Consider the following 14,771-nt stretch of genomic DNA (forward strand, 5'->3'; position numbering starts at 1 on the left):
TTTTTTCTTAACTGTATGATTTTATTATTGTATCATGTGCCATGTTTCTAAATGTATAAATAAAATAAAAAAAAAATAAAATAATAAAATGGGTAAAACTAGTATAGTTCTTTACAGTACTGTAACTATAGTACGCCTACACATTATTGATTTCGCATCATTTACTGCATTTCGCATTATTTTGCATCAGTTCGCGACATTGGAGATTTTTCGCGCATGCGCAATGTTAAATATTTATGTTGGACGAATTAGTAGCCATTAGCATTTTCGTCATGAAGATATGTCAGTAGTGGAAATTATATTATTATCAATCTCAATTGCAGCACTTGGAGGATGGTTACTGACATGGTTTATACACACTGTAGCTTTAATTTATGGGTGAGTTTTTCATTGACATATTTTTGAATGTCCGAAAGAGAACTGTAAAATTCCCGGCGAAAAAATAAGACTCTTGTTAAAATGTGGGCGGGGTACATGTCAATGTGTTTGTATCTCGTATTTATAAAGAAATAAAAATTAAACATACTTTAGACATTGAATCTTCTTGAATGGTGAAAAGTATACCGAATTGCATAAATATATTTGTAATTATTGATCTGTATATCAATAAAGGTTATGACAGATTTATCAATAATCAAAATTTTTGACATTTCATGTTCACATTCCATTATCATTTGTTCATCACAGTCTTCGACTTAACCCACTCGACCGACGACCGAGTCGAGTAAATTTGCGGGTGGTCGAGTGAAAATTTCAAGCTGGTAGCCCGTCTGGTCGAGGGCTTTTTTCATATCCAAATTAAGAAAATGTTGGAAATATGCATAGCTCCATATAGCATAGTCCAATAGATTAGACGTTACAGGCTTGTTATAGTTTTATGTTGGTCAAGCCTGACGTCTAATAGTTATTGGTCAAAAACGCGTAGCATTTTGAAAAATTAAAAAAATGTCTATTGACTTGCCTTTCAAGCTTTATTCAAAAGCTTATCTTCTGTTCTTTCAATTGCATGGTCTATCAGTAACAAAAAGTTTCCAACAATGTACTTATTAATTAAAAATAAAATATAAATATCAATCTATTTCGCTCATCGGCCATACTGGTTAAGGAAAGCGTTTTACAGATTGATTCCAATTTTTTGAACGGAAAAATATTTTCGAACACACTGACGGTGCATGGGCAATTAATTCGTTGAAAAAATATTCCGTTAGAAACTTCTGGAGTCATTTAAACGCTTGCATTTGAATTAGCCAATCAGATTTCGCGCACTGTATGGCGGCCATTTGTATATCTGCTGTACATGGAGTTTAATTAAATGAGAGGATTTAATCATGACTTTTCGGGTGTGACAGTTCAATTATTTTGTTGAACGGTATTTAATTTTTAGTTTTGTTCATAAATAGTTCAAAATTTATGTAAATACACGCTGTTTTAATTGTTAAAATGCATTAGATCTAAATCGATGTCTAATGTCAATTTTTTTGCTACACGATTTTGCAAAGATCTGTTAAGACCTAACGTAACATGGAAAATGAAAAATGTAAAATATCAGATTAATGAATGATAAATATGAAATAGGTTACGTATAGGTCTTATAATTAGGACTACATATAGCAATGTTTTGGCTTTATGAAAATACAATGTATTTCTGCTGAATTGGATGGGAAACTAAAAGTACTATTGTCAACACTGCTGTAAGTTGAAAACGAAAGTAGCAGGAAGTGACATCGAGTAAAAAGGGAAGGTAACTCTTGGGAGTTTCTGAAATGAAATTATTGATAAAGTTAAATTTGGTGTTATCATCGTAGGACTGAACCTAATATTCAATTTGTTTAGACATATATTATAATGTTTTTGCTACAAAATAAAGAAAAATGTCGTACTTGCCACTTTAGTTATTGGAAAACATATTTCTCCCTTCCCATCTGCAGTTTTGTACTCAATATTTTCGTACCAAGGTTACAGTTACGGACAATTTCCTCAAAGACTAATTCTTTGTGTATAAAAGTTTTAATTTAATTCTAATTTCAATTATAAATATTCAAAACCAAAGAACGGCACTAAAATGTAGTCTCACTCTGTAGAAATAGAGTATGAATAAAGCCTCATGCTGACCATGTAGCTGATTGTAAAAGAATGTGACTCATTCAAACAACAACATGTCAGCAAAAAAAATGAGTCTTGTCATAAATTTGCTGAGTAACCTAAACAAACCCTTGTCTAGGGAAGCCTGCCTTAACAGAGCAAGTTTTGTATTGTTTCACATTGAATCAATATTTTATTATATAAGTCAGTCTGATTTATGTAAAGAAAGGAACTTTTTAGAAGGCAATGAAATTTGATAACAAAACAATGCAAATTCTTTTTATAAATTTTACCCCAGAATTTTCATTTTACTCTAGATTTTGATGGGTAAACCACCTTGGCCCTAAAAATTATTTGCAGCTTTATTGAACTTAAAACGCTTATGAAATATTATTGATTGTTAGACATGTATTTAATAGGCGTCATCTCATGCTTCACAATATGTCTTTTCTCTTGTATTTTGAAGGCACTAAGCCAAAAGGGAACACACCAAAAAAAGTAAAAGTAATACGAAAAAGAATATAAATATGTTGTCAATGCATGTATCAGCCGACATGGTTACAGTAAACGAGGAGAAGAGTAGTTTCAGTTTTTAAACAATTTTTTTCAGTGTCTGTAGACAATGCCACGGAAATATCAAAATATCTTCTTTTCATATATGTAGTTTAAACTCTTCTTATTTAAATAATGAAAGGAAGAAAAGTTGATTAGTTGATATTTTAATAATGTTAAATGGTATATAAAACATATAGAAAGTGTTATTTTTGTACAAAAAATACCATTTTGGTTCGGGCTAGTTAAAATGTGTTCGGGCTAGTGAAATTTGTAAGCTGCTAGCCCGACTGGGCTAGTGCTGATAAAAAATTAAGTTGAAGACTGTCATCAGGTATGAGTTGTCATGTATATAGATCAACAAATGAACTGGCAATTTACATGTCTTCAACTGTAATTGTACAATTAAGTGTATCATTGTAATATGAAATTAGGCAAAGCCTATGAACGGGGAAGTCGTTAAAAAATCCTTTCATTCTTTCCGTTGTAAAGGTGTCATTCGGTATTACATGCACCGCTTCCGTTTTCACTCGGAACACTCGACAATTATTATTAATCCGAAAAGTTGAGATTTGTTCCGTTATCGGAATACCCCGCCTATTATCATTGAGTAACATTGTAAATGGCGACGCCTGACTAGAACTGACAGTCACACTGAAAATTTCTTTGATAGGTATAGAATTCTATATATTTTTTAATTGTTTTTTATTTGATTTTGTTTTAAATATACACATGTAGTCTATAGCCGGGCAAGCCAAAGCCCGGACCCGCTTCGCGGGCCCGGTCTTTGACTTCCCCGCAATATGTATCAATTTTTTGTTATGTATTTATAAATAGTGTTACCTTAAAATTATAACACTGGCTAAGGGGTTGTCCCTACTCAGAGATAGATAAATCAAATAATAAAATAGTATACTAATAATAGAGTTTGAGTAAGTATTGTGTGTACAATTGTAAAGGTGTCATTCATCAATTCCTCCTTAGAAGCATCTATGATATTTTAATTTTGGCATGAAAGGATTAAGTTTAAATCTTACTTTTATGTTGTTGGTGATTAAACCAAACTATTTTATGTCATTTACTGCCACTAGTTTTATGCACTGTCAATCTTTATTAGCATCGACAGTATTTCTCACCATGGGTAGTGCAAAAGATAACAGTGGGATTGAGCTGAGTGGATTTTTTTATAGCGGGGAATGAGGATATGTTTGCATCTGTCTGGCATTTGTATGTCGGCAAAAATGTTGTGCAATGAGAGAAAATTAAATTAACAGATAAAATCATGAGGGCTTACATGTTCAATCATTGCACACATTGCTAGACTGTTCAAAGGATAGGGAGACCTATTGTACTCACCCGGGCATTGGCATTGCTGTCACACATTAAATTGTGTTAAAATTGATATCTATAAAAGTATTTAAGGGAATTGGTTGAAACTACACACATTTCTTGGAGAGCATGATATGATGTTATCTCCCAAGGCCCATAACTCTCAAGCTAACATAGATTTTAACAGAATTGTTCAGAGAATGGTCAAGCATGCTGTCTTACTGACAGCTGTTATCAACTTATAAAGTTTCAGTGATTCAGGGTGCCATGTTGAAAAATTGCTTAATGCAGCATGACCTAATTAAAATACTGGTAATTTAAAAAAAACATTTCAAAGCTGGTTGCTATGTGAGAATATCTAATGACCTAATGCAAAATTACCAAATCATATTATATGTGTACATTGTATGTTATACTAGTGATAATATTAATATATAAGCTTTTTTGCATGCATTAACATCTGCAGAAGCTCTCAGGCTTAAATAAAATTTTGATCTCTTGTCGAAAAAGCCCAGGCTTTAAATGTGCTCTCATGCGAAAGTAATTGCAGGGAAAAGGTGTATTAACTTTCTTCTTAAAAATGACATACTGATCTATTTATAAATGCACAGAAAAAGCAACATACATTGCGCACAAGTATAAGAAATCCTTTACCCAATTAGGTGTGAATTAGACACTTCTTGTAGTTATTTTGTCAACTTCAATGATGACCTCTTCTCAGTATTTTATACAAAATATCGTTATATACTTGTACTGGTATATATTATAGACTATAGTTTCTCGTATAATTTAACTATAATCTTCGAATATATTAGTGTAGTACTTTTTAAATACATTTGTAGTCAAAGAAATCGTTTATATTAAGTTTATTTAATGTTTGTTACACACACACACACACCATTACAATTTAAATGCAAGCTTTGAATTGGAACGTTTATAATTGACTGCATTGATTGCCATGTTGACATAAGGTATTACCGGTATGTATTATCAATGTATAATTAAATCTGTCAACCATTTATCATATTAAGATAGAGTGGTAAAAATGGTCTAAAAAATGTTTGTACATTGAACTAATTTTATTATATTATGTTTACTATAAAAACTAATTTCCTCACAGTTACCTCTCTAAGGTGATCATTACTGATACATTATATGGTCTGCTTACTATAAGGATTAGTTATTTTTTGTAGTCTTTACTGAGTGCTGCAAGTGCTCTTGTTTTGTCAATGTTAAAGGTCAACACCATATACACAATTAAGTTCTCCTGCTCTTAACTCAACAGAGAGAGCTTTAGATTTAGTAATCTAGACGTTACTGGTCATCTGACAAGTGCAAATTGCTCCTTAACATTTGATCTTGAACATGGAATCTACATGTAATGGTCATTTGTTTCTCACTGCTGATACAGTGTGGGAATAGTAGTTGGTTACTTGTCGAGAAATTCAAGAAAAAGGTTTTGTAAATTTTAGTTATCCAAGAGCACATATAAGCTAGATCAACCCCCAAGATATGAGCAAAATGTTAATGTGATTGGCATAAAAACAGAAGAAGAAAAAATAAACAGAGCATAGTTAATACTAGCTCAGTTGATTTCTTTTTGAGAAGTTGGTGATTTCTATAGTACTTTAACAAGTTACCCAAATATTCTAGGAATTCTTGATACTTAAACTTAGCTGTCTGCTGTATGTGACTGAAATTATATTGCAGACTAACATAGGACCTAAATAAACATGTACATTATAATCATGTAATCATCATCATGTGTTATATTTTTGTGTATTTCAGAATACGGAAACTCCACAAGCCATCTCCACAAATTTCCCCGGAAGACCTCCAGGGTGTTTCCATCATCAAACCCCTTGTTGGAGTTGACTCTAATCTTTATTATAATTTAGAAACTTTCTTCAATATCAAATATCCAGCGGTAAGTAGTGGAGTACTGTATTTCATACATTTTCAATGAAATTTTAACACATCTTTCCTGGTTGATAATTACAGTGTAGATGGGTTTTTTTTGTGCACTCAACAGGATGAACATTTCTCCTTGAAGTCCTGTTTAAACTTGTTAATATTCATGATTGATACAAATTGAGATAAAGTGAAATATTTATCGGTCTAATTCGTTGAGATACGAGGTCATATAGAGAGTAAGCGAGGCTTATCAATGTATTAATTTGCAATATGTATTCCTAAGCTTATTGTGCACGGTTTATATTCCAGTGTTTTTCCATTGATATTAAAACAATTTATTAAACATAGTTTCGATTAAAAACTTTCTTTAGTGTTTAACAAGGTCACCCCGTCACTGCCACATTTTTCTGTATCTGTTACAACTGTATAGGGGTTGAAATAAAGGTTATCTATTAAAATGACAAAAAATCATTAAATGGGGAATTTTAAGTCTTACTTGCACAAGTTGCACATGATAAAAGAAGATCACATCTTACGATTCAGAAGTTCTGTTGTAACTTGTATAAATAATTTTTTTAAAAGTCTTCAATAACATAGTATTTATTGATAAAAGGAAAATTCCAACTTGTTGATCTTTACAAAAATTTCATTGTCATAACATTACAATATTATAGTCATAAATATGTTAAGTCTTAATTCTGTATTTAACAATATTTATCTCGAATATGTGCAAACAGTCGTTATTTTGGGTCTTGAATCTATCAATTATTTGGCTTTAATGAACTAGGGATGTTGACTTGTTAGGTCATCTTTGTCAATTCTTGGTCTTTAACCCATTACTTCATATACACGCCTTTTAACGCCTTTTTCACCCCCCCCCTTTTTGTTGTCTCAAATGATGAAAAAATGCCTTATTTAGGCCCCAAACACTTGTTTTTGTTTGAGAAATGTTGTTAAAAAAAGTGACCTCTTTTTCGGCGCGGCCCCCCAACCAAAAGATACATCAGGGGGTTGCCAGAAGGGGGATGTGCCCCCTTCTGTTTGGGGGGTTTGAAGGGGGGCGGAGTCCCCCTCATCGCCAAGAAAATTTTGGACTTGTGAGAGGCTGTAAATGACCCCAGATTGATCATAAGGTAACGTGTAACCAACACTGAAAAGCATTTGACTCTATCTCAATCCATTGAGAAGTTGCAGCACTTTGAAATCAATTTTGATGGAAAAAATCAACGCAAAATAGTGATTTTTGGCAATTTTGAGATGTCCCCTCGTTGCCATGGTAACAGAAAATTTAAGCCTGAGCATGTTGTTGCAAGGGCAATGGTCCAGTCAACATTTGTGCCAAGTTTGATTAGTGTTGAAGCAGTTTTAATAGTATTATAGCAATTTGAACTTGTAACGGGAGACTTTTCAATGAAAACAGCCATTTTTCACAAAATGCTCATGAAGCAATGGGTTAAGATTATTGTATTGGATAAAGCCGAGTTTTTAAGGCCAATCTTATCATTTAATATATGTGTAAACTATACTTTTGGCACATTTATGATTGCAATGAAATAAATTTCTGACTTAATCATTTCCCTATTTAAAAAAGGCTGTCACAGTATTTTGTATTTGGAATCGTCGACAATAATCCTGACCTGTATAGGGACCGGTTATGTCAGGTGATAGTTGCTGTAAATTAAGGTCTTTTCATGATTTCAAACTTCTTGATGATTATTAATAACAAAGCTTTTGCACATTTTACATTCTTCAGTTTGGGATATTAAGTCATTAAGTGCATGTTAGTTACAATTATAGTGCCAATAAGGAAGATAAATTTGGTGGTGATGGTTTCATGTTAATCAGATATGAAAATTGCTTCAATTTAAGTGGAAGCCTCAGATACAAATCATGAAAATAAAGAAGGATGTTTTAAAGATAAATACACTATCAATACCATATCCGCTTTATTGAGGTTCCCATATTTCTCTAATTGTTGGGTATTGAATGGAAGAAAAGGGATGAAATTACAGCTTTTATTGTAAAGTGTAAAACCGATTAAATAAATAACATAAGGGTTGTTTATTTCACAGGAAGGGGGAGTTCAAAAGAGGCCTCTTAAATTTTGGTAAAAATAACTTGTGTGTAAATAATTTTTCAAAAGGAAAAGAAATGGAGTCTTTGGGTAAAACTGTATGCTTTTAATTAGGGGAAATGCCCTTTATTGGCTTCAGTTTTAGCTAGAAACAAATAGTCCTAGAAAGATATAGTCCAGAACATGTGTATCTTAATATAAGTGTAAGTTTTGAAACAATGTTTTTCTAAAAATAAGAATGTTATTAATGTAGTTTTTTAACCACTTTTATCACGCTAAGGGTTTGACCCTTTCTGGTAAAATTAGGTTAATAAAGAAGAAAAAAGCAACAGTCACTTTGAGAAAAACTGTTTAAAGATAAATCATCATTATTCATATGTCTTGTTAACATGTTAACTGAGTGTTGAGAGTCCTTGACTATAATGTTAATTATATTTAATTTATTCAACTTGTTTAATAAAGTAATGAAAAACATATTTTTTGTGGCATAGAATAAATCAAAATTAGGTAAAAGTTAACACTTACTAAGCTAAATAATGTACATGTATCTAATTCTTAAATGGACTTGTCCATCTTTTAATCTGGACAAAACTTTTCATTATTTTTATAGGGAAATATTTCAAAATATGAAACCAGCTGATCTTTATCTACAAGTTGAAGAATTAAATTTGAAAGCTTGTCATGTTCATAAGAAAGATAAAAGAAAAATGTTTTACTTATTAGCATAGTCACATAGATTGTAATGAAGTGATGGTTTCTGAATTTTAGGTCCAATCTACACAATTACCGCAGCGGTGGCAAAATCAATTGTCTGTATTGCCAAGGTTGTTCCACAGCCTGTATGGACAAGTGGACATTTTCAAAAATTTACTTTATAAATATCATACAGACAAATTATAAAGAAAAAATGCTTTAGTTTAAAACTGACTAATAAGTTTAAATCAGATTTTGCAGGCCCTGATTATTAGTAGTACTAAGCTATCGCAATATATTGATACAAATGAAAATGGTTGTAAATACATATATCAATGGCTTATATGAAAGTGTCAGCCCTTAATTATCAGACAGCTGAAAAATATGAAGACACCTTTATAGACTCAGTCTGACAGCATAATTGAAAGTACATTGGTCATAAAATATGATAAACATTAGGAAAACATGTAAATGTGCACTTTGATAGGTGGTAATGTGTCAAACATTGTACTTCATTTGTCATAAATGAAATGTTTGAGCAGTTATTGACTTGTATTGCATTGTTGGTAAAAAACATCACTATCTACAAAACATAAATTTTGATTATAATTTAGGAAGTTTTGCTATGTATTGTTTTGAGGAGGGGGGATTTAGAAATACATGTAGGTGTTTAGTGTGAAATGAGTCATATATAAATTGGTATATTGTCCAATAAGGAAGAGTCGAACAAGATAAAAATAGTCATGTACAATATATGTACATTTGTACATGGTGTTATCACTGTACAGCTTGAGTTTCTGATATTATTCAGTCAAGTCAGTGTTTAAACCATACCTTGCTGTTACCATAACTGATAAGCCTTTTTCACCAGTGTAAACATTAGAGCTAGGCCAGTCTGTACAGTCTGACCAGGATCTATACTGTTGATAGTTCAATTTTTGTATTTTAATATGTTGAAATCCCATAAACTTTGCAAGAACTGTTCAAAAGTTTTTAAAGCAGCTCAAAGTGTTAAAAGAGATACAGTCATGTTCCTCATGTTAGTGAGATTAAAGCTTTTATTGTGTTTTTTTGTTTATAGAAACAACCATATTTATTCATATTAATATTAATTAACAAATAGGCAATTTATTGAGCATAGTTAAATACATAAAAATCATGATTTTTATAATCGAAAAAGCATCTTAATTCTAAATTTTTAAAAAGTCCTTTGCAACAAGTTTGATGGTATGAAATTGAATAGTTTTGAATAAGTGTTTGACATTCAGGCTTCTATGTAGAGACCTCATTTCATTTAAAACATGTCAGTGTGTGTTCTTGTATTTTCTTATTTAAGAATATGAAGAAAAACCAGAGTAATGCTTAAGAAAAACCGATCTACATTAAATCTATGTGAAATAAATGGTAATATTGCAAATAAACAGCCAATTAATATTAGTGTTACTAATAGACCAGTGTAACAATCACCAACATACTTAAAATAATATTAGAGTATTTATAATTTTGTACGAATAATTTTGTATGAATGATTTTGTATAAATTCGCAATAAAATAGATTGTAAATATTTTCAATATTAAGAATTAATCTGTTTAAATCGGCCATTGTGTGCTCGATTTAACTTCAAAAGGATTAGCGACTAAACAAGTACCTGTTTATTCTGTGTTTACCTTAAAGCCCTAAAAGCCTTTGATACAAACATGTACATGTTTAAATGAGCCGCGTCATGACAAAACCAACATAATGGGTTTGCGACCAGCATGGATCCAGACCAGCCTGCGCATCCGCGCAGTCTGATCAGGATCCATGCTGTTCGCTATCGTTTCACTACTTGTTATAGGGTTTTAAGCGAACAGCGTGGATCCTGATCAGACTGCGCGGATGCGCAGGCTGGTCTGAATCCATGCTGGTCGCAAACCCATTATGTTGGTTTTGTCATGACGCGGCTCAAATGTTAGAACTTTGAAAGGGAGTAGATATTCTAAATGAAAACTTTTGGTTATTAGTTATTACAAGTACTGGTACTGAGTATTGATGTATGATTTGTAGGAAATTTGAAGGGTCCGGAAGATACATGTAAATAATGGTTTAAAACTGATTTGATTGTGCATATCCAAACCCTTATCCTGCTCAATTTGTGTAATAGATTTGTCTTAAATATTTTAAAACAGTCAATTTAGATTTTAAAGGATTTTATTATTATAAATTTATTAAATGAAAAAATGGGCTACGAACACTATAGTGTTTGGTCTTATTGCCACCAGTATAGAACTCAAGCTGGCCAGCTTATCGATGCAGTCTGACCAGGTACTGCATGTTGCATTGGTATGCAAGTTTTGTTTTTTTGGGGTTCAAATCCATTATTAAACTTTGACTGAATAACTGTTCCAAATTCAGAGCAAGATTTATTGATTTCACAAATTCAGCAAATTCATAAGTTAAAAAGTTTTAAGTTTAATATAAATTATGTCATGGTTGATAGAACAATTGTATATTAAAATTTTTTTTTTTAGAAAAGTTATTGTACCTACACAAATACATATTCATTAATAATTATTGTCTACATATTTTTTACACTTTAATTTAAACATTCAAGATAAAAATCCATGTTAAAATGTAATACCTATTTTTATCAGGAATACATGTAAAGAACATGTTTAATATTTGATAAGGCACCTATTTTAAAATGTTTATATATAAATACATAGCAGATTTCCTCCCCGCCCTTCAATTGACAAATGACTTTGTCTATATGATTATTGCACTAAGTAAAGTAACCAAAGTATTTCAAGACTGTTAACACACAAATGTCATTACCCTTTTTTGCCTGGAACTGAAAGTATTTGTTAAGACTTTGCCTTCTTTTTGATCTGACCAGGCTATAATACTGTTGGCTTTTCATTTAATATCCCTAAAATTGATAATGGACTGTCCAAAAAATAGAAGCTGGATATTTTCATTTTTTTTAAAAGAAAACCCGAATGTTACAACTTAAATCATAATTTTGGACAGGACTAAAACATTTACTATTAACTTTTGGAGAGTGTAGCTTTAATGTCTGAGACAGAATATCTTTGATTAAGACTTAAAAGAAACAAAAGTTTGCCGAGGATCGTTTGAATAAATATGATAAAAGTGTTAAGTTGTTAGAACATGAAGTATTTGTGCTATTTTTATTTTAACGATGTATGACAAGTGATACTTTAGCGTAGTCAGTCAACAGGATTATTGACTTGCTACGTAAAGATAGCCCCCTTGAACTATGGTTTTTACGTTGGTTTTAAAATTTTGATATAACATCAGCCCATCAAACTGATACTTTATCTATCGTGGATGACTCATTAATGAAGTCATTATAAACAAAACAGTTTGGTCAATGACCAATTGGCTCATTGATAAAATATGAATAAAAGTGATTATGGAGAAAGGTCTTTTAACATGACAATCAGATAATATTATGTAATTAATAAAGTTTACTGTACATGTTGATGGCCAGTTGATGAATGTGATCATTTTACAATATTAACCATATATTGCCACAAATATGTCTAGCATAATTTGTAAATACTTAGACTCATTTAAAAACCATATTGATTGTTTTCTAATACAGTTAAGCCATTGCAAAGCAATTACAATATAATTTGGAGACAAAGATTTTGGGTGTTGTATAAATTTATGTAAACTTATGGGAAAAATTGTTGCTGTTGTTATATAAAGTGGTTGTTAAATTTATGCCGAGGTTGCACTAAACTTAAACAAGTTTGTTGTTTCCCATAAATATCGTGTTTCAAGTACATGTAAAGAGGTTGAGAGATACATGTAGGTGGCTGGTCACCAGGTGACCGGGTCACCATTTATAAACTAAAACCACTAAAAACTTGAATTTCAAGAATAATTTTTTTTTGCATTATCTTTACAAACATGTCATTCTAAAAAATGTATCTAATCTAATCTAATTTGTTCATTGTTGATTGTATTTTCAGTATGAATTGTTATTTTCGGTGCACGATGAACAAGATCCTGCCATTATGATTGTACAGAAACTTATAGAGAGATACCCTAAAGTAGACGCTAAACTTTTTATAGGTAAGCTTAAAGTATTCCTTGTTAATAATACCAAGTTTGTATTTGAGTGGCAAAGATCACTGGCCTCCAATGATAAATCACATTACCCCTTTGCCCAGTTCCCTTTGCCCAATTTTTTCTTGCCTATTAGACTGGTGTTTCCGTTAGATTTACCCATGCCGAGAATTTTCCCTCAGGATGGATATATCTATACAAACAGCAACGTAAGACATAAATCATTAATCCAATGGCTTGAAGGGTGTTGAAATTTTTCATGGTTGGAAAGTATCTTGTTAGCTCATTTGAAGGTCCAGGTTCTACCATTTCTGCATCAATGAAGCTGGAATGTCATCCTATGATATTTAAAAAAATAACAAAAGTTATTGTAACTTGAGCAAATCAACCAAAACAATAACAAGCAATAAAAAATAGATCAATATTATTATATTACTATTAGAATTGATGTATATTAGATCAGTAGTTTACAGTATGAACTGTTTTTAAGACATTATTTCTCAAGTGAAGTATTTATAACAGCTCTTAGGTCGCAATGATCTCGTCAAAAAAGTGCCTGCAAGTACATTCTAGACACACATCATTAAGTGACACAAGTATAACTGTAATCAAATACAGTGATACTGAGGTCCATCCCTGATGTCAGATAAACACAAATAAATAAAACATGATTAATTATGTTGTTTTTTTCCCCACTATGTAACGTAATAAGATTTGATGAACTATCTGATAGTTTCTACATTAATTTTTATGTTTTGAGGCTTCCATAAATATTAAAGCAAACTTCATAAATGTTTAAGGTGACAACGGAGTCAATTATCACTGAAAAAACCTAAAATGAGATTTTTTGCTTAGTAGATTTATCAACCATTTCTGAACACATTCATGATTTAATTTTGGAAGCAGTTAGTCCAAAAATGTGTTTTTAAACGTTTTTAAGCGGTACCTGTACCATTTTTATCTGCTATTCGCGTAACCTGTCAATTATCGATAACGCTCCGCCCCCTGTTGAGGCATCAATGAGGGAAATCGGTAGTTCCATATATCCGTGAATTACCGGTCCATACTGGTCCATACTACTCGTAATTCATGTATCGTACAAATACCGTACATCTTTTATGAATATCGTCTACCTTTTATTTAGCATTTTTTATAAAATAAGAAATTGTCGGCCAATGTACGTAACATAATGTATAAAACATAAACAATTAAGCATAGCGGAACATCGCACGACCACGGGGTTGTTTAAAAATATGGTTGCTAAAATATCCATAATGTGTGAAAATAATTTGTCTGTCCCGTTAATCTGATAGATATTACATTGAGTTTATGGACTTTTGAACGGATTCAATGGCTTGCTTTACATTCAACCTCGTTTTCTAACAATGTCAAGTAAAACAACAGACAACTTTTTTATGTGAACGCCTATATGACTGGCGGTACGGTGTCCCTGACAAATTTCTAAACCATTTTAGATTGTTTAAGGATGATTATTTCTCTATGAATCAATAAAAAAAATATTGATATATATTATCAGTGTATGCTTTGAATGAATTGTTCGCCAGTAAATCGAACACAGTACTAATAAACCTGGGACAAAGTATGGAATTATTGTATACCCAAGTAGAAACTGGATCTCTATGCCGTGCGTAAATGATTTTCATGATAATAGATGTCAAGAAGATCAGATCATAATTATCGAGTGATACCTTTTATTTCTATTAAAATATGTCAAGCATTTATATCAATTTGGAGGAAATAATATACAATATCCCGTTCTAATTTGTACAGCTATCATGGACTTTAAAAGACCGTCAGAAGCTAAGTTTTTTGTTATTTTAATTTATATTTTAACGGAAATTCATACACGAATACACAGACAGAGTGACACTGGTATAATATAATAATAATGCTGATGATAATAATAATAATAATCTTCAAACGTGAAACAATTAAATACCCCGCTAACGGTGTGCAAATACGTTCCATTTTCCCCCCACCGAGTGCCTCAAATTTTACCGAAAGTCACGTGACATGTGAGACCGATAC

General features: G+C 31.6%; 1 protein-coding gene across 1 annotated transcript in view; it reads left to right on the forward strand.

The window, feature by feature from the left end:
• Positions 1 to 218: 218 nt before the first annotated feature.
• LOC132739590 (ceramide glucosyltransferase-B-like) overlaps positions 219 to 14,771 on the forward strand; it is a 31,603-nt gene continuing 17,050 nt past the window's right edge. The window contains exons 1-3 of the mRNA XM_060727324.1: positions 219 to 378; positions 5,752 to 5,890; positions 12,626 to 12,728. Of these exons, the coding sequence (XP_060583307.1) occupies positions 281 to 378; positions 5,752 to 5,890; positions 12,626 to 12,728 (340 nt within the window). The 5' untranslated portion in view covers positions 219 to 280. The remainder of the gene's footprint in view (positions 379 to 5,751; positions 5,891 to 12,625; positions 12,729 to 14,771) is intronic.

The sequence above is a fragment of the Ruditapes philippinarum genome, unplaced genomic scaffold (genome assembly GCF_026571515.1).
Source record: "Ruditapes philippinarum isolate M1 unplaced genomic scaffold, ASM2657151v2 ctg694_1_1_1_1, whole genome shotgun sequence".
In the NCBI taxonomy this organism is placed as follows: domain Eukaryota; kingdom Metazoa; phylum Mollusca; class Bivalvia; order Venerida; family Veneridae; genus Ruditapes; species Ruditapes philippinarum.